Source organism: Erpetoichthys calabaricus, chromosome 2 (genome assembly GCF_900747795.2).
Source record: "Erpetoichthys calabaricus chromosome 2, fErpCal1.3, whole genome shotgun sequence".
NCBI classification, from domain to species: Eukaryota; Metazoa; Chordata; class Cladistia; order Polypteriformes; family Polypteridae; genus Erpetoichthys; species Erpetoichthys calabaricus.
This window is the reverse complement of record NC_041395.2, coordinates 36,717,097-36,740,925: the sequence shown is the minus strand read 5'-3', so window position 1 is coordinate 36,740,925 and position 23,829 is coordinate 36,717,097. Positions and strand designations below refer to the sequence as shown.

At 38.4% G+C, this 23,829-nt stretch overlaps 1 protein-coding gene across 1 annotated transcript in view; it reads left to right on the top strand.

Moving 5' to 3' along the window:
- LOC114645247 (galanin receptor type 1-like) overlaps positions 1 to 23,829 on the top strand; it is a 37,456-nt gene that overhangs the window by 8,758 nt on the left and 4,869 nt on the right. The window contains exon 2 of the mRNA XM_028793119.2: positions 22,287 to 22,352. Coding sequence (XP_028648952.2) covers positions 22,287 to 22,352 — 66 coding nt within the window. The remainder of the gene's footprint in view (positions 1 to 22,286; positions 22,353 to 23,829) is intronic.

Below are 23,829 nucleotides of genomic sequence, written 5' to 3'. Positions count from 1 at the left end.
CGAAAATAATTTAAAAAAGATTTTAAGTTTAATGTCAAAAATGACAAAGTGCTACATGTGGGCAAAAGGAATGTCAACTATAAATACAAGATGGATGATTCTGTCTTACAGGAAGCAACCTCTGGAAAGGATTATGGGGGCTGATGTTACCACAGTATTCTCATCAGCAATGCAATATGCAGAAGCAATTGTAAAAGAAAATAAAATGCTAAACTATATTGTAAAAACTGTTCAATATAAATCACGCTAGGTTATGCTCAGACTGTAAAACGTACAGTGTCTATAAATAGTATTCACAATGGATTTAATTTGGCTTTTCTGACACTGATCAACAGAAAAGGCTCTTTAATGTCAAATTGAAAACAGACTTCTGCAAAGTGGTGTAAACTTATTACAAATGCCAAATGCAAAATAGCTGATCACATAAGAAGTCAGGCCCTTGCAGTGAGCATTTAGTATTTTGTACCTTTGGCAGCCATGACAGTTTTGAGTCTGGGTGCACAGGTCGCCCTCTTTCTATCCTCATCTTGGCTCTTCTTTTTTTCTCACATCAGTTTCCAAAACTGCCACACACTCCAGCCACACATTTTCAATTGGATTAGACCTGGATTCTGACTCGGCCACTCCAGGGGCCTCATGCATAACGGCATGTGTAGAATTCACACTAAAACATGGCATACGGACAAAAGCAGAAATGTGCATATGCACAAAAAAATCCAGATGCATAAAGTTGTGCGTATGCCAACTTCCACGTTTTTCCGCTCCATAAATCCTGGTCAGTGTGAAAAGTAACGCATGTGCACGCGTGTGCTGCCACTCCCCAACTCCTCCCAGAATTACGCCTCTTTGAATATGCAAATCAATATAAATAGCCCTTAAGCTCACCGTTCTGTGAAAAGACAATGGCAAAAGCACAGGGGAAATAGAAGAATTTCTGCGAATGCCAAGTGGAGGCAAGGAAAAACGTACTAGTCAGTCAGTCAGTCATTATCCAACCCGTTATATGTTGGTTTAAGCAGTGATATAAACAAAAAAAGGAGGAGTAACAGAGTGGCGGAGAAACTCGAAAGTTCAAGTTCAGAAAGTCGCAAAGTGATCAAATTAAATAAGAAGTGGTCAGATATCAAAGTCGCTGTGAAAAGGTGAGTCGTAGCCCACCGTCTGAGTGTCATATGGAAGCGTATTAGGGTACAGAGAAAAGAGAAAAAATAGGGACACGGTGGGGAAAAAAGCTCGAAATGTCAACTTTAATTTCGAAATTTCCACTTTAATCATGTAGTTTATTTTGCCATCAAAGTAGAGCGTCAAAAACGTCATCTTAAAATTGTTTAATTTACTAATTTCTCAAATACCAACATAGCTAAAGTAGCACGTTAAATGTTTTGTTTTGTATGTGTTCTTCTATGTGCTCTATGTGTGTGAAACACTAAAAGCATCTTAAAATGGCTTTCTCTTCCTCCAACAGGACACAGAATCCATTTCATTTGCGAAATTGCAGCTCCCTGAACAATTTAAATATTAAGATGTATACTTGATATCATTTCAGTATTCATATCATATCAATTAAAACATGTATTAAACATGGGAACACGGTGGCGCAGTGATAGTGACGAGCTTGTGCTCCGTCCAGTGATTGTTCCTGCCTTGCGCATGATGCTTGCTGCGCCGTGCGTGACCTTCGATGAAATAATTTATTGCAGCAGTACTGTCTCTCTCAAACATACTAACCCTCAATTCCTGTCCTTCCTTTTCTTTCTCTAAGTAACCAATCGCCACACAATCAGCTCTGTAAAAGATGCCAAGCCATCTGTAAGCTTAGAGCGTTGATTCTTCAAAACATTTATGAAATATTGAAATATCTTCATAGTACATGTTTAATTATTCCATCCATCTATCCATCCAGGTTGTGCCAATCCCAGAAAGCATACAGCGCGAAGCAGGAACAATCCCTGAACAGAGCGCCAGCTCGTCGCCAGCACAGGGCCACCATGTCCTCACATGTTTAATTATTAACAATATAGATTATTTTAATGAAGTTTAAAACTTATCTGTATAATGTAATAAACATGCTTTACTGCATTTCATCTTAAAAATGATATCGAGAGCTCCAAGAAGATAGCACTTAAAAATCTAAAATGACTTAGAAGCCAGTCGTCATCATCTGTAAATACATGCTTTATAAAGTGACTCGGGTTGTGCAATATTAAACTTGTAGTGCAAGTTTACAGTGAGGTGATTGTACTTATAAGTACAGGCAGTTCTACCAGGAACAATTGATGGACTGATTGAGTGCGCTTAGAGCACTTGGGATGAAACTGTTTCTGAACCGCAAGGTCCCTACAGGAAAGGCTCTGAAGCATTTGCCGTATGGGAACAGTTCAAATAGATTGCGCGCTGAGACAGCATCTTGCCATTTGGTGCACCATTATATGGTTACGGGTTGATTACAATGAGATGCCTTAAATTAATAAACAATATGTGGTTAATTTCAGTGCATTTGATAAAGCCACGTCAGGGATGTGAATCTAAAAACTAAAGGGAAACCACACAGGAACAAAATCAATGTTTTGACGTAATTCTCAGTAGTAGTTTGTTTTATTAATAAAATGTACATAACATCATTCAACATTTTATACTAATACATTTTGATAGTTTTTCATCATATAGTGAATGTAATCTCTTGTTGCATTTGTAGTGAGTGAAACTGTCTTCATTCCCAGTGCTACAAGCCCATTTCCATCTCATTTGCCTACCTCTATGGGCCCTAAAGTGTTTGTGTGTGTGTCTGCAGTGTGAAATTACCAATTTATTCAGGGGGCCTGAAGACAAGAGCCCCATATACTTGGCATTAAAATGTGAACCGGCTGTTTTTTATTTAATTGTACATCTGCACTTCTATTCCCAGTAAAAAATTATGCAGTATGACAAGCAGTGGGAGTCGAGCTTTCAAACTTCACTTATGGTTTATTGTGTAGGGAAGTCATTAGACCGCACTCTGCCCAATGTCCCTGTAGCCAAAGTCCTTCTGAAGATGGAGTTTAATGCCACCTCAGCACACAGATCATTAGAAGGACAGTTAGAAGAAAGGGTCATTGGAGGGAGGAAGAGGAGCATGATGCCAGGATTGTGGTGATTGCTTAGAAAGTGGTGCTTTGGTGCTACTGGAAAAGTAGGCATCTTCACTCACCAGGTAAACAGGAGTTCAACCATCTTTGAAGGAAGGCCTTATGGAGCAGCAGTGTTTAGTTTTCTTGTGTCAGATTTCTTTATACTTTTATGACTCTCCTCTGTGTGTTTTATAAAATAAAACCATAGTCCTGATCTGCTCGAGTCTCCTTGGCATCGCTGTGGGCGTGGAGAGATGCCAGAAGGGTGCTCTCCAGTTCCATGCAATTAGTGTGTCTACGAAGCCAAAGTAACATGATGAGGTTTAACCTACCTACTTGTAAATGACTGTTATTAGTAAACCAAAGTAACTGGCAGGGAGTAGAATAATTAGGAAAGTCATTAGCGTGGCGTCATCACAAACCCCGTGACCTGGTGACTGCTGAGCTTCCTAGAGACAACTGTGAGGCAGACATTTTTTGGTAAATTAGCACATGATGTGAGACAATAAAAAGAAAGAAATCCAACGATTGAGAGGGAATGGAACTTCTTTGTCATCTCTGCATTGGTGCCACCCTCATTTTCACTGATTACGTGGTTTGCTTTCTATGCACTGGCGCTAAAGTCTGCGTAGGGTGTGTTTAGATTTCCTTCGTCATACTTCTGTCTAGCCATCCTGTAAACTGATTGTCTTACAACCAACCTGTATATCTGATACTTAATCCTTCTATATATTCATTTTACAAATCCATTGTTCAATCCATCCTTATCAATCTTGTAAACTCACTGGTTAATCCAGTTGTCTGCGCCACATACTGCAGAACTTAGGGGCTAGAAAAGTGTGAAAGGGACATCTCCATTTGGGAACAGAAGGTTGACCGTGTCACTGATTTTATGTATCTGGGAAGTGTCCCACAGCCATGATGGTAGGTACACCCATGATATCATGCAGAGAACTGGTCTGACTGCTACCACTAGGAGATCTTTTCAGAAGCTCTGGCACCAGCACAAGGTCCAAGTCACCCTTAAGGTGAGAGTATACCAAACCTGTATCCACCTTAAAAAAATGGATACATGTCTGTCTGTGTGTCCATCCTGTTGCTATGTCTCTGTCATTCCAACAAATGTCACATCACTAACATTTTTAGTTATAAAATGTATTGCATTGGTCATTCCAATAGATGTCGGGCAGTGGGGACATCACAAACATTAACACTGCTTTCACAAATCCCATACCAAATGGTATTTAACAGAGACATATGCATTGCATAGTGCACTATTAATGTTAATGTAGACATCTATATTGTCTACATAGATTTCGACCCATCTTTGATAGGTAGCACAGCTAGTTATACTGCTATACAGTGCAGACTCCTGAATCCTGCTCTCTCGTTACATACAAAGACTCCAATCTTTCCACGTGTGATGACAGTGTCAAATTTTCTCTGCTTGTACAGGTTTAGAGCCCATTGTAGCTGTTATTTCCCACTGCCGGTTTGCAGTTTTAATTGCTCACATGAACACATCAACTCCAAATCATAGAGTGCTAGCGTGTGCTGTTCTCCGACATACAGAGAGTCGTGCTCCAAAGGGTAGGAAAAGGCCTTCAGGACTTCCACAATGCACATGGGTTTAACAAATTGGCAAAGGTACTCCCATGACTATACCGAAGGGTGGACTCTTGCCATTGGTCACAGTCAGAAGAAATCAGCGCAATGGGCCAGTGATGCCCATGTATTCTGATTGATTGATTGATGTCACATGACTAGTGTTCAGTTCAGCCTCTTTTATATCCTTTGTTTAATCTATTCAACTGTTTTGTAAAGTCAGTGTTTAATATTCCCATTCACTGACTTACCCAGCAATCTGGGAGATCTGCTGTATAATCTATTTATCCATCCATTTTGTATGGCATTGTTCAATCCATCCAATCACCTATCATGTAAACCCATTTCTTGTAAATCTATCCGTCCATCCATTTGTGTAAACGCATTGTTTTGTCCATAAATCCAAGTTTAGAGCCCATTGTAGCTGCTATCGCACAATGCTGATTCACTTGAACAGTTCAACTCCGAGTCATGAAGCACGAGCTTACGCTGTTGTGTATCATAATGCACCAAAGGGCTGGAAAAGGCCAAACAAATTGGCTATTTTACTCCTTTAACCATACAGAAGGATGGACTCTTGCCATTGATCGCAGTCATCATAGATCAGTGTAACAGGCCAGTGAAGTCCATGTGTTCTGAGTTATTGATTAATGTCACATGACCAGTGTTCATTCCAGCCAATCTTATTTCCACTGTTTAATCTGTTCACCCATTTTGTAAACCCATTGCTTAATCTTCCCATTCACTGATCTATCCAGAAATCTGGTAAAACTGCTATTTAATCCATTTATCCATCCATTTTTAAGGCGTTACTCATTCCAGTAAAACCATTTTTTTAATTTATCCATCCATCCAGTTCTGCAAACACATCATTTTATCCATAAATCCACTCACCGGTGTAGCACAAAATTCATGGCTCTCCTCACATTAATGTGAGTTTGCCCCCCACCTGGGAAAAAAAATGTTTTAAATCCACCAGTCTCTCCCCTGAAGTCAAAAACTATTCTAGTAAAGGTTCTTTTTTTAACTATGCTGTGCCTGGCCAATATGTTGCATTATGGGGGAAAACGGCTGCGGTGTTAACATAAAAATAATATTAATAATAAAATATTTTGAGACCCTAGTGTTATTATTCATTTATTTCTATCTGAATCTGGTGCTGGCAGGACACCTGGCGCGTTTTTATTATTACGTTTTTTGGTAACTGTGTGACATACCCTGGGGTAACTGGGGGTCCTGTTAGCTGAATACCGAAATCTTATTCTGGTACTATGATAAATTACATATGGAGAATGTTATCATTTAAGATTTGCATAGCTTAGGAAAACAAATTACATTATACACAGATAAACAAAACCACACCAGCATCACATGGAAAAAACGTTTTTTATAAAAAATACACACATTTCCATCTGAACATCAACTCCTTCAATGTGGGCGCTGATCTCTCATTGGCCTCCGTTCAGTCCTTCTGCCATCTGAGAACTGAAGTCCTCTCAGGGCTGCTGCCACAGGTTCATCTCAATAACGGATTTGTTTATTGAACAGCTAAATACAGCAACACTGTGTTCTCAGACCATAACAAGACCGATCATTTCACTTTCATATTTTTATGGGTGACAGGAAACACCTCTGAAGCTAATATGGACTGGAAACAAGACACGGCTGTGTCACATTACACATCTTCTAGTTGTCAGGTATGTCTGACTTTCCAGCTGCAGTTCTTGATGACATCGCCAGGCCATGTCAGTTTACATGACATGGAAATCACTGCCCATGTCACATTTATTGCCTACTCCTGCTTACCTATTTTTGTGACACCCAATAGATAACACGTTGATTGACAAAGCTGGTACTGTTTGAAGAGTTAACAAGTATGGCAAGTTCAGCCGCAATCTCATCCCTTTTAATTAATTTTTTCCATTCTATCGTTGTACATAAAACATGAGACATCAGACAGATGTTTGTGAGATCCAAAATGTCTGTGGTCCTAATTCCTCATCACTGCATTATATGTATTGTACGTCCAGATGAGCTTTCAATACGGATGCGTCCAGGAAAACCTTTGTTGCACTTGCTCCATCGGAATAGAAAAGCAGTTGATAACAACATATTACCTAGTAATTTTGCATTTGCAAACACCGTAGCAGCATGTCCACAGATAGAAGTTGGGCAGCGCTGTGTGTACAACTGATTTAATGAGACACATATTGACAGAACTGTGAATAAACAGCATGCTCTCACTAAAGTTAGCAGGTGTACGGCACCATTTTGGATTTCCATGATGATCTGAAGATGGACAAACCTGAACTTGACAGAGCAGCCCCAAGTTTTTGAGTTGGAAATCCGACGTAACTGGTGTAAATGGATGGATGCTAGGTGGCACTATTACCCTTTCTAAACCCAACAGACAGATGTTCTGGACACAGATTAAAAGCATCAAGGAGTATTTTATTATTTCTTCTTCCCATACAGTGCTACCAAAGCACCATATCCACAATACGTTCAGCAATAACAAACAATTTTCTTCTCCTCCACACCTCCCAGCAAGTGTTGTCCACCTCCTCCCGACTCAGGCTGGGTCTTCAGCAGTCCTTTATATAGTGCCCAACCCGGACGTTCCTCTGTTCTTCCTTCCATATGACTTACCAGCACTTCCGGGTCAGCTGGAGAACTCAAATTCTTTAGTCAGCCCGGAAGTACTTCAGGGTTCCTCTCCATGTGATCCATTAGTACTTCCGGGCTAAAGGGAAAGTATGATTCCCCTGGTCCTTCGACAGCTCCCCCTGACGGCACCTAAAAAGGGCTGTGAAACCGAACTCCAATTCCCAGGATGCCCTGCGGGAATCCGGGAGCTGCCATCTAGCGTCTTGGGGGAGGCAGTGGCCAAAAGTAGCTGCCTTCCCCCATCTTTTCCTTCTTGGGACGTCCTGGCTGGGTTGAGCTGCTGGCCGTCCATCAAAGTGGGCATTCCAGTTGAAAACTCCAACTAGAAACTCGCAAAATCTGACTTTGCAATTCAATGCATGAAAGATTTCAGTTTTTTTCTTTCTATTAAGATGTTGTTAAAGCACAAAGAACCAACTTCATATGCAAATAACCCTTCCCATAATGAATTGACACTTTGTCCAGCAATGGTTCTACAAGGAACCACCCAACCAAGCAAAGAACCATAAGATGCAATTAAAGAACCAGAATTTTTAAGAGTAGTTACACTATGGTTAAGATTAGTGACGTAGAAGGGTTGCCCGTCTCATATAATGATGACTGTCAAGCAAGTCATCTCCACCTACTTGGAGCTCCACGGTTCATGCTCTGGGCTGCAGAGAAACCCCTCCTGAATAATCACATATTCTAAATTTATGATGCAAAGCTTAAGGACTGGGAATTGATATTAAGGCATTTAGTTATGAGGTGGCCTGCTATAGCCACAAGCTTAATCCATCAATATGTCTAAACATTTGTGCTCATATAACAAAAGAACTTCAGAGAGATTTTTCATTTTCAAAAAAGGATGTACTTTGTTCTGAGAACAATAATCTGACATGCCAAACATGTGGAGGAAGATGTTCTATTTACTATGGGGAACACAAAGATATTACTTGGCCTAATCAATACCAAAAAAACATAAACACTCCAAAAAGAGTAAGCGTTCCAGGTAGGCCAATTTGTGCAAGAGTAGCGCTATTCACATTTCACTCAGCAGCATAAATAAAACACAATCTGAGGATCTATATAGGGCTTCTAATTCAATGGAGTTATGATATGAGAAAGCAGCGTCAAAGTGGTGGTACACAAGAGATAAAGAAACATAATAAGAGTGGCATTAAAGGCTGGATTTATTTGTTTTCGATTCTTTAGCGTTCTCGTGTGTATGAGCTGTGTAAACGTGTTTGTATATAGCAATGTAAAACCATGATACCCCAAAATTTTGATAGCCTTCAAATCATTCCTTAAATACTAATTGGCACCATAAGAAATGGAAACAACCAATGCAATAAGTAATCCATCAATCGACCATTATATGTTTCAGAGCACACACCACTTTATATATTATAAAACACTTTACAAATCAACAAGAATATATTTTAATAAAACAAAACCCAGCATTTGGTAAGGAGTAGTTCATGATTGGATTAAGAGGATTCAAAAACTAAAACATCAGTCCAGAACTGATAGCAAAGGGCTACAAAGCCCCACAGCAGTCACCTTGGGCGGCACTGGGATGGCAGGCTTCAGAAGTTAAATATGAAGTCCATAGTGGCCTGTCATTCCCAAAAGGAACATCATCGGTGCTAATTGCCTGGACGAGTCTGTTAAAGTGGTGATCTGTCATTTGGAAAGAGGAGGATGACAGCAGAGACCTGGCCAGTACGCATGGTGCTGACTGTGGTCTGCAGCAGCACGGGGGCTGCCCTTCTTGGAGGCCTATGAAACAGAATAATAATAATTCATTACATTTATATAGCACTTTTCTCAGTACTCAAAGTGCTATCCACACAGGGAGGAACCAGGAAGCGAACCCACAATCTTCCACAGTCTCCTTACTGCAAAGCAGCAGCACTACCACTGCACCACCTGTGAGGACAACAGAAACCAACAAAATCTTTACCTACAGTAGTTTTTATGACAGTTAACAGGAGGCTGCTGCTTATATTATTAAGATTCTCTGATTATAAGGCACAGAATAGATATTTGTTGTACTTTGAGATGAGGAAGGAAAACTAGCATGGACATGGGGAGAAAATCCAAACTTCATGTATAAAGTAGCCATGCACAGCATCTTTACTGTTTTTCTTGTTAATATTACATTTACAGGGGCCCACATTAACTCAGTGGCCACTTTATTAGGTCTGCCTACCATTTTCCCTACAGATCTGCTTGGATTCTTTGTGGCATGGATTCAACAAGGTGTCATAAACATTCCTTAAGGATGCTGGTCCATGCTGACTTGACAGCATCACACTCTTCCTGCAGATAGTTTCAAGAGTCTGGCTGGAGACAGCAACTGCGAGGCCACATCTACTATGAGGCTGGATGTACACTGAGTAGCCAAGAGGCCGGACGTGACATTTCATTGTTTGTGGAAATCAGCGCGACATTCCACTTTGAGGCTGCAAGTCTACTATTTTTGGGAACTTTTCAAAATGCAGAACTTTTAAAATAGGTACCATTTATAGAAATGATGATTTTAAAATATTGTTGCAGAACTTTTCAAATAGATATTGTTTATATAAATGTCGATTTAAAAAAAAAATGTATCCACCTAAAGTGTGGCTGGATTTCCACAAACAATGAAGCGTAACTACAATGAAACTTAATTTTCCAGGTTCTTACGCTGCGGTCACTTGCTCTTGGACAGAGGATAAATCCAAGTTGTCGAGTCAGAAATACCACATCAATGCTCAACAAACTAGGAATTACAAATTGGACCATATGGACATAACAAAGTTACCCGAATTATCCGAGTTCTAATGATATACTGACAATTTCACTTTAGTCAAATGCTCAAAATGAAACATATAACCTGGTCAGTCCAAAAAAAGCATTACAGTAGAACCCCTGGTCACAAACGTTTTCGAACACGTAAAAACCGGTTATGATCGTAAAGCTTGCCAAAATTTAGCATCTGTTCACGACCACACGCTCTAGTGGTGAACAAAAACACTGGCAGCCAGTTTCCCTACGCGCGTTCGTATGCGCCAATGATTTCCCATTTTCTTTTGTTTGCATATACAGGGCCTAACATGCAGCTGATGTTGCAAAAGGAGTTATAATATTAACCAAGCAGAGGCCTCAAGTGCTGGAAGAGGTGGAAAAACTTTTGCTAATGTGGTTGGACAAAAAGCAACTTGCAGGGGATAGCGTAAGCGAGCCGATCATATGCGCAAAAGCCAGGAAGATTCATGGCGATTTGCTGAAAAAAAATCCTTCTTCGAGCGGCGCAGGTGAGGAATTTAAAGCTAGTAGAGGATGGTTTGAAAAGTTTCGCAAGAGAAGTGGCATTTAATTTTTTTTCCCTGTGCTTAAAACTCATAAAAAAAGTTTACAGCATGCGGTTCGTAAGGGTCTAGCGCAAACTCTTACAATGTTAGTTTTCTCTTTTGTTCAAGGTTTTCTCAGTGTTATTCAATGTTTTTACATTAGTTTACTATTACACTGTGCATTCTATGGTATAATTAACTATTTTTGTGCTTAAAAAATATATATTTACATACAGTTTGTACAGTCTGGAATGGATTAATTGTGTTTACAAACAATCGTATGAGGAAATTACGTTCGGATCGCGACCAAATCGGGTCGCGTCCAGAGTTTTGGATTGAATTATGGTCGTGATCAGAGGTACCACTGTATTTGGTCAAATTGCATTTGGAGCAAAGTGATACACATTCAATATGTTTGCTGTTTATTTCCACAAAAATTGGCATTCATCTTTAATTGTTGTTTTTGCATACCGAGTAACAAATCAACAGCGATGTCGCTTTTCTCCAGATTGTCTGACTGTAAACTGACATAAACATACTGAAATGAGATGATGAAATAGGTCAAATAGGAAACAGGAATAGGCAAAGATAGGTCAGAGCTCTGAATAGTTTGAGAGCACGTGAATGAGGCATCAGTGTTCATCCAATCTCACAGCAGATGTCTGTAATCAGACCTTTCTTGATTTTTTGGCCATACATTCATGTTGCAAAGACAACCCTGACTAGCGAGAAGCAAAATGATTCACGCAAAACTGAATTTGTTGTGGAACTCAGTGTTTCACTTCTCGTAATAATTTATGAAACAAGTAACACTTGCTGTGAAATGTGTGACATTCACACAAGAATAAAGACATTTATTCCTGTCTGAAAGATGCTTTCATGCATTAATTACAAATACACCTGCCTAACATTTTATATGTAAAGTTTTTTTAGTAAAATAAATATTTAAATACCAAATAAATATATATTTCTTGCTTCATATAGAGAATTTACTGAGCAGTGAAGTGTGCTGTGTTTGTGCTGGTAAGAGGATGCCCACTTTGCCAATTATAATGAAAATGATAAAAATTAGATTAGACCAACTTTATCAATCCCATGGGGAAATTCAAATGCATACAGCAACAAAAACATAAAACATCAAGAATACAGACTCACAGGACAAATAATACAACCATTCAATAAATGAATCCAGATGCTCATGCAGCATGCAAGCCTTCATTTGTTGGAATGAAAGAACTGGAAAAGGGGGTTGGTAGGTAATGGTGAGTGGGGGGCAAGGTAATGCCAGCTGCCTTTCATGAAGTGAGTTTTCCTGTGGAGAAAACCCAGCAATGTGAATGATCATCCATTTTAGCGTGGCTTCATGTGAAAAATGTGCAGCATGTAAAAAACACACTGTGCACCTCTGTGGCTATATCAATGAAAGGCATAAATACCATTTTTAATAGTATGTTGATGAATGCCTGCATTACGCAGGTAAACTCTGAAGTGTGAAAAAAACTTTGAAACTCCCTAAAATTCTTTTTTTTTAAATTGAATTTATTAAAATCAAGTAACACTCAATACAAACAAGTCAAACTTAACAAAATAAATTCAATTTACTCCCACCAATGAGTAAGAAAGTAAAACTTTGAGAGTAGTAAAGGGGCAAAGGAGTTCTTCTCTCCAGTATAAAAGCTTATTCTAAAATGTTATTGATTAGATCCTGCCAGGTTTTTAAAGTTTTGAACAGATTCTCTAAGTGAAATTTGATTTTTTCAAATTCATATTCATATGTAACATCATTTACCAACTGACTTAACAGAGGTGGGTTAGGATTCCTTCAGTTGAGCAAGATAAGTCTACGTACCAATAGTGTAGTAAAGGCAATTCCAGTTTGTTTGTCCTTCTCTACTTTAAGCCCATCTGGGAGTCCAGCAAACACAGCTGTTAATGGATCAGGAGGGACTGTGACATCCAAGCTGTCTGGTAGGCATTTAATGATTTTGGTCCTGAATGATGTTAATTTGGTGCATGCCCAAAACATGTGGCCCAATGATGCTGGAGCTTGATTGCAACGTTCATAGATTGGATCCTGCCCTGGAAACCTTTTGGACAATTTAAAATGAGACAGATGTCCTCGATAAAAGATTTTAAGTTGAATAATTGTATGCTTTATGCATAAGGAGCTAGAGTGAATTCTGTGCATGGCTGCTTTTTACTCCTTTTCGGAAATGCTGAGTAAGAGATTCTTTTCCCACTGTACTCTGGGATCTTTGAAAGGAAGGGACTTTAAAATGTTTTTATATATTATAGAAATGTTGTCTGAGTCCTCAAGACTGGTCATTATTTCCACCAGAATTGAAGTAGGTGGGATGTGAGGAAAATTGTGCATATTTTGTTTAGATGATAACTTGCATTTACTGGGGCACAAAGCAAGAAATATAAAGAAGTACTGCAGGATTTTATGTTTATTGCGGACCAAGCCTGTGTATGTTTATCTATTTGTGTCCATGTCCAGGTTTTTATAGCTTGTATATTTGTCACCCAGTAATAAAATTGAAAGTTAGTAGAGCCATGCCACCTTCTGCTTTAAGTTATGGTAGGGTTGCCCTTTGGATGCGTGGATGTTTTGAATTTCAAATAAATGTGGTTATAAGTGAATCTAACGTGTTAAAAATGATTTGTTAATGTATATGGGGATGCTTTGAATTAGATAAAGAAGCTCAGGAAGGATATTCATCTTGACAGTGTTAATTCTCCCTTCTAAAGTGAGATGGAGGAGTGACCACCTATGCACATCTCGTTTACATTTTTCCATGCAGACAACAAAATTTTGTTGATAAAGAGTTTTATGTTTACTTGTGATGTTTACCCCTAGGTATTTAAACTAATCTGCAATGATAAAAGGGAAGGTGTCCAATCTAAGGGTGTGGTGCTAGAGAGTTCACTGGAAACAGCACACTGTTGCCAAAATTAATTTTGAGTCCAGATATCTTTTGAAATTTTGCTAGTGCTGTTAGGATTGCAGGCGCAGTAGTGTGTGGATCTGATATATATATAGTACCATATCATCTGCATATAGTTTTATTTTCTGTTCAAGTCCTTCTATGATAATCCTCTTTATCTCAGAAGCATTTCAAAACTGAACTGCCAATGGCTCAATGGCAATTACAAACAGCAGTTCTGAAAAGGTGTATCCTTATCTAGTACCACGTTTTAGTTTGAAGTTGTCTAAAACAATGTTGTTAATGCAAATTGAAGTTTTGGACTGGTATACAGTAGTTTGATCCATGCATATATGTTCGGGCCAAACCCATATTTGTGCAATGTAGTGAATAGGCAATCCCATTCAAATGCTTTTTCTTCATCCATCAATAATAAGATCTCCAGGGTGTTAGACTTTGTGGGTGAATATATTACATTAAACAGGCTTCAAACATTAGAAGCTAAGTGTCTCCCTTTAATAAATATGGTTTGGTCTTGTGATATTACCGAAGGATGCACTTTCTCAATCCTTCTAGCTTTGGAGAGTATCTTAACATCAATATTCAGAAGTGAAATTGGTCGGTATGATGCACATTGTATTAGCTCTTTATGTTTTCTTAGGAAAAATGGTAATTAATGCTTGGCAAAAGGTTTGAGGTAGAATTTTATTGTCTCTGGAGAACTAAATAACTGACCATTTTTAAATAAAATTTGGCAGGGTAGCCATCAGGGCCTGCTTCTTTACCACTCTGAAGTGAGTTTATAGCATCTAGTAATTCTGAGAGTGTCAGAGGTTTATCCAATTCCTCTGCACTGAAAGTATCTAGTTGTGGTATCTGTAATGCATCAAAAATGCATTAGATTGTGTCTTGGCTTTTTTAAACTGAGAAGCATATAAGGACTTATAGTAGTATCTAAATGTGCACATTTTATTTTTATAGTCAATGATTTTGTCTCCGTCTGTTTTGGTAATTACTAGCACTACAATGTAAACTCCCTGCTTGTGGAATTGTTGAACTAAGATCTTATTAGCCTTCTCTCATAGTAATGATGTTGCGATTTAAAAATAAGTTGTTCCATTTCTTTTGTTGTCAAGACGTTGATTTCTGAATGCAAAACCTGTCTTTTCCTATAAAGTGACTAATTTGGGAACCTGGTGTGTTCTTGATCTATTCTGGTAATTTCCCTGATTAATTCTGATGCCTTCTTGGTTTTTTTTTTATGGGAGAGATATAAAATAATCTGTCCTCTTAAAAATGCCTTCAGAGTTTCCCAGAGTATTCCTGCAGAGACCTCTGAGGATATATTTGTATCTAAAAAAATGTATTTGCTTGGATATGAGCTCTGTACAGTTCTTGTCAGCTAATGAAAGTGGGTTAAGAGGCCAACTGCAAGAAGGGTACGTGGGGCATAATGATTTGAGCTCCATGATCAGAGGGGTATGGTAAAAGATATCAAGAGTGTCATACTTGCAAGATCTAATTGTGGTTAAAAAATTGTCTATTATATAAAAAAAACTTCTTTTGAAGAGAGACAGATTAGAAAAGAGACAGAGAGATACTTTCACATCCCGCGACACGGTTAAGTCACGTCATACTGACATCCTTTGGAAGCAAGTCCCGTGAGATGGTGACCTTGGCAAGTCACGCCCTACTTACAAATATTTTCAAACACGATCACAGTTATCAAACCTCTCAGTTGTTGGATAGAACTTCAAAAATGACTAAGCGAAGAAGAAAGAGCAGCTCTAAAAAAATGCATAAGTTAAAGATGATACTTCCACGACTAAGCGAAGAAGAAAGAGCAACACATTAAAAAGAGACCCAAAAGCATTGGAGAGAAAAGAATGCCCAAAAAATGCAAAAAAGAACAATAATAATCTATGTGTAAATTCTGATAATAAGGAAAGTAAGCAACGATTAAGCGAAGAAGAAAGATCTGCAAGGTCTATCGCAATATTACAATATTATCTAAAAGTTGAAGCTAATCATCTTTTCTTTATTAAATCTAATCAAGCAAAACTTAGAATGGGACCTATGCAAGGTCTCATTGATCATGTTCAAAATTCAAATATCAATAGTTCAGACAAATTCAAAATAGGTAAAGCAGTGATATTATCATCATCATATCAAGGTAGTCCAAGAGCATTGCAACAGTTATATCATAATGCAATGGCAATATCCCGAACTATTGGTTGGCCAGATTTATTTATTACAATGACGTGCAATCCACAATGGCCACAAATCTGCAGATTCTTAAGAACAATGCCACCGGCTACATCGGCTCTTTCATATTCCCAATTTTGTAAGTAGATTGTTTAATCAGAAAGTCTTATTTTTATTTAATGAACTCGAAATGGTGTTCGGTCAAATCAGGTCATACATTTACACAACCAAATTTCAAAAACAGGGTTTGCCTTACATACATTTATTGGTTACTTTGCAATTATTAACTGCTGATGATGTAGATTGCTTTGTCTGTGCTGAAATTCCAAATAGAGAAACCTATCCTGAATTATGGTACAAAGTCATTAAACACATGTCTCACAGACCACATTTTAAAGATTCAGTATGTTGGGACTCAAAAGAAAAAAAGTATTTAAAGAAATTTCCAAAAGTGTTCGTTCAACAACAGATATGACTAAGGCTGGCTTTCCTGATTATCGCCAAAGAGATAATCGTCATGAACAACAAACTTATAATGGAAAGAAAGATGGTAAAATTCCATGATTGTGATTGTAATTGTGATGTTTGATAATTCAATGATTGTACCATATAACCCGTATTTGCTGAAACGATTCGATTGTCATATTAATGTTGAGTATTGTGCATCAATTATGAGTATTAAGTACATCTACAAGTACATTCATAAAGGGCACGATAGAGTATGCATAACTTTATCAAAAAAACAGTCTCAGGATGAAGTCCAAGCATATTTAGATAATCGGCATGTCAGTGCAATGAAAGCAGGTGGCATTTTATGGAATTGCCAATGCATGGTCGAAGTCATTCTGTCGAATTATTACCAATTAATTTACCAGGTCCGAATATGATTCAATTTAAAGAGGGCGAAAAAGCAGAAGCTTTAGAGGTAGCAAAAAATAGAAATACTAAAATATTGGCTTATTTTGAACTTAATAAAACAGATGTAAATGCACAAGCATATACTGTGTGTATGCACAAATTCCTCAACATTACACATAGCAGAAACGAAACAGAGTGTGGCATACAAGAAAAATTAATTGCAAAAGTGTTGCTCGATTAAATATTGTATCACCAAAAGATATTGAACAGTTTCATTTAAAATTGTTGTTACATGAATCGAAAGGAGCAATGTCGTATAAAGATGTTCTAACTGTAGATGAAATTAAGTGTGGTACTTTTCAAGAAGCAGCATGAGCAGCTTGGTTATGTAAATCAGACGACTATATGTTTGAAATGATGTCTGATGCCACTTCTGTAATGATGCCTGATAAATTAAGACACTTCTTTCTGTACTTAATTATGACGGGTAAAGTTGATGCTTTACAATTATGGGACTTCCAGAAGAAATTAACGAATCAGAGGTAAAGAAAGCGATAACAGCAGACGAAAATGTAACAGTGGAAGACCATAAAAAATTATATCAGAAAAGTTAATTCTAAATGTTATTTTTACCGAAATTTTAAAGTAAAAGTGAACATAATGCATATGTACCAATTCATATGAAAAAAACAATCTCTCTAAATTGTATTTCCGGAAAAGCAAACCCGGGGGTTGGCGAGCAAGGGGCAAAGCCCCCTAGTTATCTATAAAAAAATAATCATTGTACTGGTGAGAAGAAAGAATGTGCTGTTGCGATCAATTACAAAATTGTGTAATTGTTTTTGCAGTGTTAGATATTATCGTCCCTGCAGCTGAAGACTTATCCCAATCTGGATTTAAAACACGATTAAAGTCTCCAACCATTGAAATTTTATGAGTGTTCACATTTGGAATGGATGCAAACACATTTTAGATGATGTCTCTGTCATCCATATTGTGTGTGTAGATATTTATCAAAATCACTTTACAATTAAAAGAATTACCAATAACAATCATATGTCGCCCTTTAGAATCAGATACTACATCTGATACAACAAATGAAATTGTTCTATGTATTAAAATTCCCACACCTCTTGTTTTCTTTGTAAGGCTGGAGTGGAATATTTGCCCAGTTCAATCTCTTTGCAAGCGAAACTGATCCTTGGTTAATAAGTGGGTCTTCTGTAAAAATACTATCTTGGCATTTATACCTGTTAGATGAGAGAATACTTTCTTTCTCTTTAATTCGTGATTGATACCTTTTACATTCCAGCTCACAAAGTTAACTGTTTGGTCATAGAGACTATACTTCCGAACTTTTTTTGACATTTTGTAGTCATAAATTAAGATAGTTCATTATTACATTAGGTACCTTTAACCTTGATTTCCAATTCCAGGAGGTATGGCTATGAAGCCTATTGTTGTGTTGGCACTTACAATTGTAAAGGTTAAAAAGTTAGATTAGAAATAGCTTGCTCTTTTTCTCTCCCCCCAGCCCTTCCCATTTTTCCACCGAACCCCCGCCCCCTTTTTGCTTCCCCACATGAGACTAGACCACACTTCACGAAGTCCCAGTCATCTAACATACTGTATCTAGAAACAGAGCATGGCAGCAGCGGTGTAAAAGGATTAAAGTAGAGATATCGGCAATAAAGTCCAAATACTATAAACCTAGAATATAATCTTAAGCAGTCACAAAAGAGTAAACCATGGGAATGATGTTAAACAGTAGCCATAGATAATCCTAATACAATAAACCAAGGGTATAATGTTAAACGGTCCCCTTTGGAGAGGATAAAAAAATGTAATTAAAATGTAAAAATGGCCCAGAAGGAAATAGAATATATAATTACTGCAAAAGTCTCATTGCAAGTGGACCAAAATGCAGGTAAAATCTTCTTTGCCTTGCCAGGACACAATTTGACTCATAATCATATTTCAAAAAGTGTCATGATTGATTTTCTTAGCTCTTTTTCTGCTTCATCTGGAGAGCTAAAAATGTAGAAATTGACCTGAATATCAATTTTCAATTCATCAGGATCAACAAAGGCTGTATCTAATTTTGGCTTTCCATAAGTGCTGTCTAATGTTGTAAAATGTGGCACGTTTAGCAGCTATTGAAGATGAGAAATCAGGGAAAATATGAATGTGGTTGTTTTCAAGTATAAATCTCTTGTTTCAGTCTGAGAAGTGACATCACATTTAATTTAGATTGTAATTTGTCTAAGTGTACAATGAGGATTCTAGATTTTGAGTCATTCGATCCACGTAGGTGGTAAGTTGCTGATATCTCTGTGTCTGATTTGAGGTTCTCCCTAATTATTTTAGAGAACATTTCAGCTGTGAATTTCACTGGGTTTGGAATTTCATATTTTTCAGGGAGACTTTAGATTCTGATATTATTCCTTCTGTACCTATCTTCCAGTGCAGCTAGTCTGTCTTCATGCACTTTACATTCAGAATTTGCAGCCATTGCTTTTTTGTCAGCTGTAGATGCCAATTGTTCAACTATTTCAGTTGTGAATTTTTGCTTAACGTCTTCAAGCTGAGCACCAAATGCTCTAAATTTATTCTCAAACTTACTCGAATTTTCCTGTATTTTTTCCTCAATTTTTTCTTACATGCCTTTAAAGGTTGCCTCAAAGCAATTGCTTAAACGTTTCTTCTGTTCTTTAATATTGTGAAGCAGCTGTCTTGTTTATGTCCTTTATATCTTTTCTTATATCATTTGTATCATTTTTAACCTTCTTTATGTTACTCTTTAGCTTGTTACGTCTGTTTCGATTTGTCCGTGTTCTGCGGGCTTTCACAGTCCTAGTGGGGCATTATGCAGGGGTATTGATATTGGTATAAATAACTTGTTGGCTGAAAGTCCTCGGTGTTAGTGTGTCAGAGAGAGTATAAGCAGTATTGTTCATAATGGAACAGTGGAACCTCGGGTCATGACAGTAATTCATTCCAAAACTCTGGTCGCAACCCGATTTGGTTGTGACCTGAAGTAATTTCCCCCATAGGATTGTTCAAGCTGTATGTAAATATATATATATTTTTTAAATGTTTAAGCACAAAAATAGTTAATAATACCATAGAATGCACAGTGTAATAGTAAACTAAATGTTTGCTTACTTCTTCTGGTCACTCCAGCTCCTTGATCGCTCAGCTGGAGCGACCGCTTCCTTCTGCCCCACAGAGTGTTGGCCAAAACACCCCTGCTTGGGCTGTCTCGCTCGCTCACTCGCTCATGCTCTCTCTCTCTCACTCTCTTGCGCTCTCTCTCTCACTCTCTTGCGCTCTCTCGCTTGCGCTCTCTCTCTCACACTCATTCACTCATGTGCTCTCACTCGCTCGCATTCTCACGCTCTCTCTCTCACTCCCGCTCTCTCTCTCACTCACTCGCTGCACAGGGAATGCACAGGGAGAGACTGAACACGTGCAGAAATCATCGGTGCATACAAACCGGAAGGAAAACTGGCTTGTTCGTCACCCGAGTGTCTGGTCATGGACAGACGTAAAAGTTTGGCGAACTTTTTGGTCGTAACCCGATTTGTACATGGTCCGAGACATTCATGACCCGAAGTTCCACTGTACTCAGTTTTGTTTTAATTCTCTCCTTTCCTACCACCACCAGGTGGTCATGAGTGTGTTCTATATCTGAGCCTGCCCCCTTTAATTAGCTTTTTGATTTGGTGGGACTCTCTTGAAGTGATGTTATCAGCCCAGGACACCACAGCATAGAAAAATCACACTGGCCATCACAGATCTATAGAAGATTTGAAGGATGTCACTTCTCACATTAAAGCAATGCAGTCTCCTAAAGTCTGCCTTTTCTTACACACAGTAGTTCCTCTGTGTACTGAGACTAGTCTGACCTGTCATTGATGTGGACCACAAAGTACTTGTAGGAGTGGACCACCTCTACATTCACTCCTTGAATAGTAACCAGACTTAGATGCACTTTGGTGCCACGAAGGTCAATAAGCAGTTCATTGGTTTGCTGATGTTAAAATGCAGACAATTCTCTTTGCACCAAGAAACAAAGTTCTCACCTGACACCTCTACTCTGTATCATCCCCCTTATCAATACACCCCATAAGTGCAGAATCATCTGAGAATTTCTGCAAGTGACATAACCTGCTGTTACAGTATATTTATAGTCTGGGGTGTACAGAGTGAAGAGAAAAGCAGACAGGCCTGTTCCTTGTGGTGCTCCAGTGTTGCTCACACAGTCCTTGAGTCTCACAAACTGCGGTCTGCCTGACAGAGAATCCATTATCCATGACACAATAGGCTCCTCCACCTGCATATCTCTGAGTTTACCCCTTAACTGGAATGGCTGGATGATATTGAAGGCTCTGGAGAAATCAAAAAAACATACTTATAGTGCTACCAGCTTTGTCCAGGTGAGAATAAGCCTTGTGGAGCAGCTCAATAAATGCATCTTTGTCCGATAGGCAAACTGCAATGGGTCCAGGTGGTCTACCAGAGGAGGATTCATATAGTTGATTTGTATATTATGGGCCTTTCTGTTAGCTTTTTAAATCTCACCATTCGCTATAAACTCTGTAGACTTCAGAGCATAAAAATCCCAGGAGGGCAGCTGTTTTTGAGTTGCCGGAATCACCACACCCAGCCCCTGTTATCATCCCACAGTCAAAGTCACTTCAGTCACGCATATTGTCCATGCTAATATTTGGTTGAATATCAACTGAACCTCTCAATCGAGTCATAATACTGTACTTTATAGACCGAGTTGCAGTCCTATGATTTGCCTTAATGAGCAGGTGGATCTAATAAAGTGGCCACTGAGTTTAAAACAAATCTCAGATCACCACCCAGAAGTGAGGTTTGGCAGCCAAGCTGATGGAAAATGCTTCATGTTTAGAAAGTACAAGATAACAATCTGTCAGGCAAGGGAATCCGCATCTTCAGGCTTAATTACTGTGTATATTGATTTCAAACTATAGACGACAAATGATAGGATTTAAGACAGCTTCAGGAATGGCTGTATTACTTTAAATGTAGTGCTGCACGCTGCGGCTAAGCAACAAGATAGTAGAGTCTAACGTAGCAATAGATTTTCTGTCGTTCAGGTCACACAAGTATCCATCTTTTTCTAATTTGGCTTTTCATCCGTATCAGCTCTTGAGTATTAGCCACGCTGAGGGGCAAAACAGGAAAGAATCTTGGAGTAGACATGAGGCCATCACAGGCCACATTAAATCACAAGTCACAGCCTGATGTGTAAGTTTTAGGCCCTCTTTATAATGCAACTTCACCCGGGTAATAGTTGACCACATTAAAACTGTACTTGTGACATTCTCATTCAGATCACATTCAGAAATAATAAGAGAAACAGAAACTGAACTCTATCATGGAATTTTGGATGCTTCTACCGGTACTGTGATAACCTTTGGAGTAGTTCCTTTAATGAAAGACACTATAAAAAAGAAATGGTGGTTAACCCCGTTATTTACACATGCACAGAAAAATACATGTTTATTATATTCCCTGTGCATCCACAGATTACTGAGACTGTGACTGACTATTAACTATCATTGCAGGTGTTGAGGCATCTTCATAAGAATATCCGGATGGTTTCTAAAAAATCAGAACGCTCCAAACGCAAGGTGAGAGTGAATCTTAGGCTTACAATGTACATACAGTATATATAATGTATAATTTTCCTATAAAAAGTATTCACCCCCTTTGAAGTTTTCCCATTTTATTGTTTTACAACATTGAATCATAATGGATTTAATTTGGCTTTTTTCACGCTGAAATGGAAAAGACTGATGTCAAAGTAAAAACAGATCTCTGCAAAGTGGCCTAAATTAATTACAAATATAAAACACAAAATAATTGATCACATAAGTATTCGCCCTCTTTCATATGACACCCCCTGGCTTAGATCACCCATATTTAGATCAATAGAGATCAAATGTCAGGAGTTTCAATTGATTGTAATGTAAATGGACCTGTTCTGGTAGGTCCACCTTGTGGAGAGCCAGCATGGTGGCCTAACCTACACAATGAAGACAAAAGAACACTCCAGGTAGGTATATCCATGAAAAGGACATTGAAAAACACAAGTCAGGGAATGGAGACAAGAAAATATCCAAGTCACTGAATGTCCTTTGGTGTCCAGTTAAATCTATACTAATAAAAGGCAAAGCCCTCACTGACTGACTCACTGACTGACTGACTGACTCACTCATCACTAAGTCTCCAACTTCCCGTGTAGGTAGACGGCTGAAATTTGGCAGGCTCATTCCTTACAGCTTACTTACAAAAATTAGGCAGGTTTCATTTCGAAATTCTACGCGTAATGGTCATAACTAGAACCTGTTTTTTGTCCATATACTCTAATGGAGGAGGCGGAGTCACGTATCGCGTCATCACGCCTCCTACGTAATCACGTGAACTAAAAACAAGGAAGAGATTTACAGCACGAGTCAAACGCGGGAACGAAGGTAAATGACGTTAATTTCTGAGTGTCTTTTAATACTGTGTAAGCATACATATTAACACATGTGCAATTAAACGTGTGCATTTACGGGGTGATTTCTCAGGCTTAAAAGCTCGACTTTTATTAAAGAGGTAAATGCAAACTGTTTTCATTCTGAAGGGCACAAACCACGTTAGATTTCATGCTCAAGAGTAAACTCAGCACACAGCTTGGTCATATTACAACCGGTTCATTTTCCTCAGTTTAAAAAGGTTTACTTTTCTTCTTAATAAAATTTTTAAAGCAGTACTTCGCCGCTGCGAATCGCGGGTATTTTAATATATATCAAAATATATCGCATCATCACGCCTCCCACATAAGCATGTGAACTGACCTGCTGCCGTTTGCAATGCCATATTCGCGAGATACAAGTTTAATGAGAAGACACGAGGTATGGACATCGCAACATCACACAAGACAGCGGCTCACGTGAAGTGACTGAACGCAGCAGGAGTGATCACTTCGATGAATCAAACCTGTTCAAAAAACACATTACACAATTGATAAGGTATGAAAACAATATGAAACCGATTGTGGATTTGCGTACAGCCACTGAAACTTTCTGACGGCACGAGATTTCAGGTCACGTGTCTGCAAAA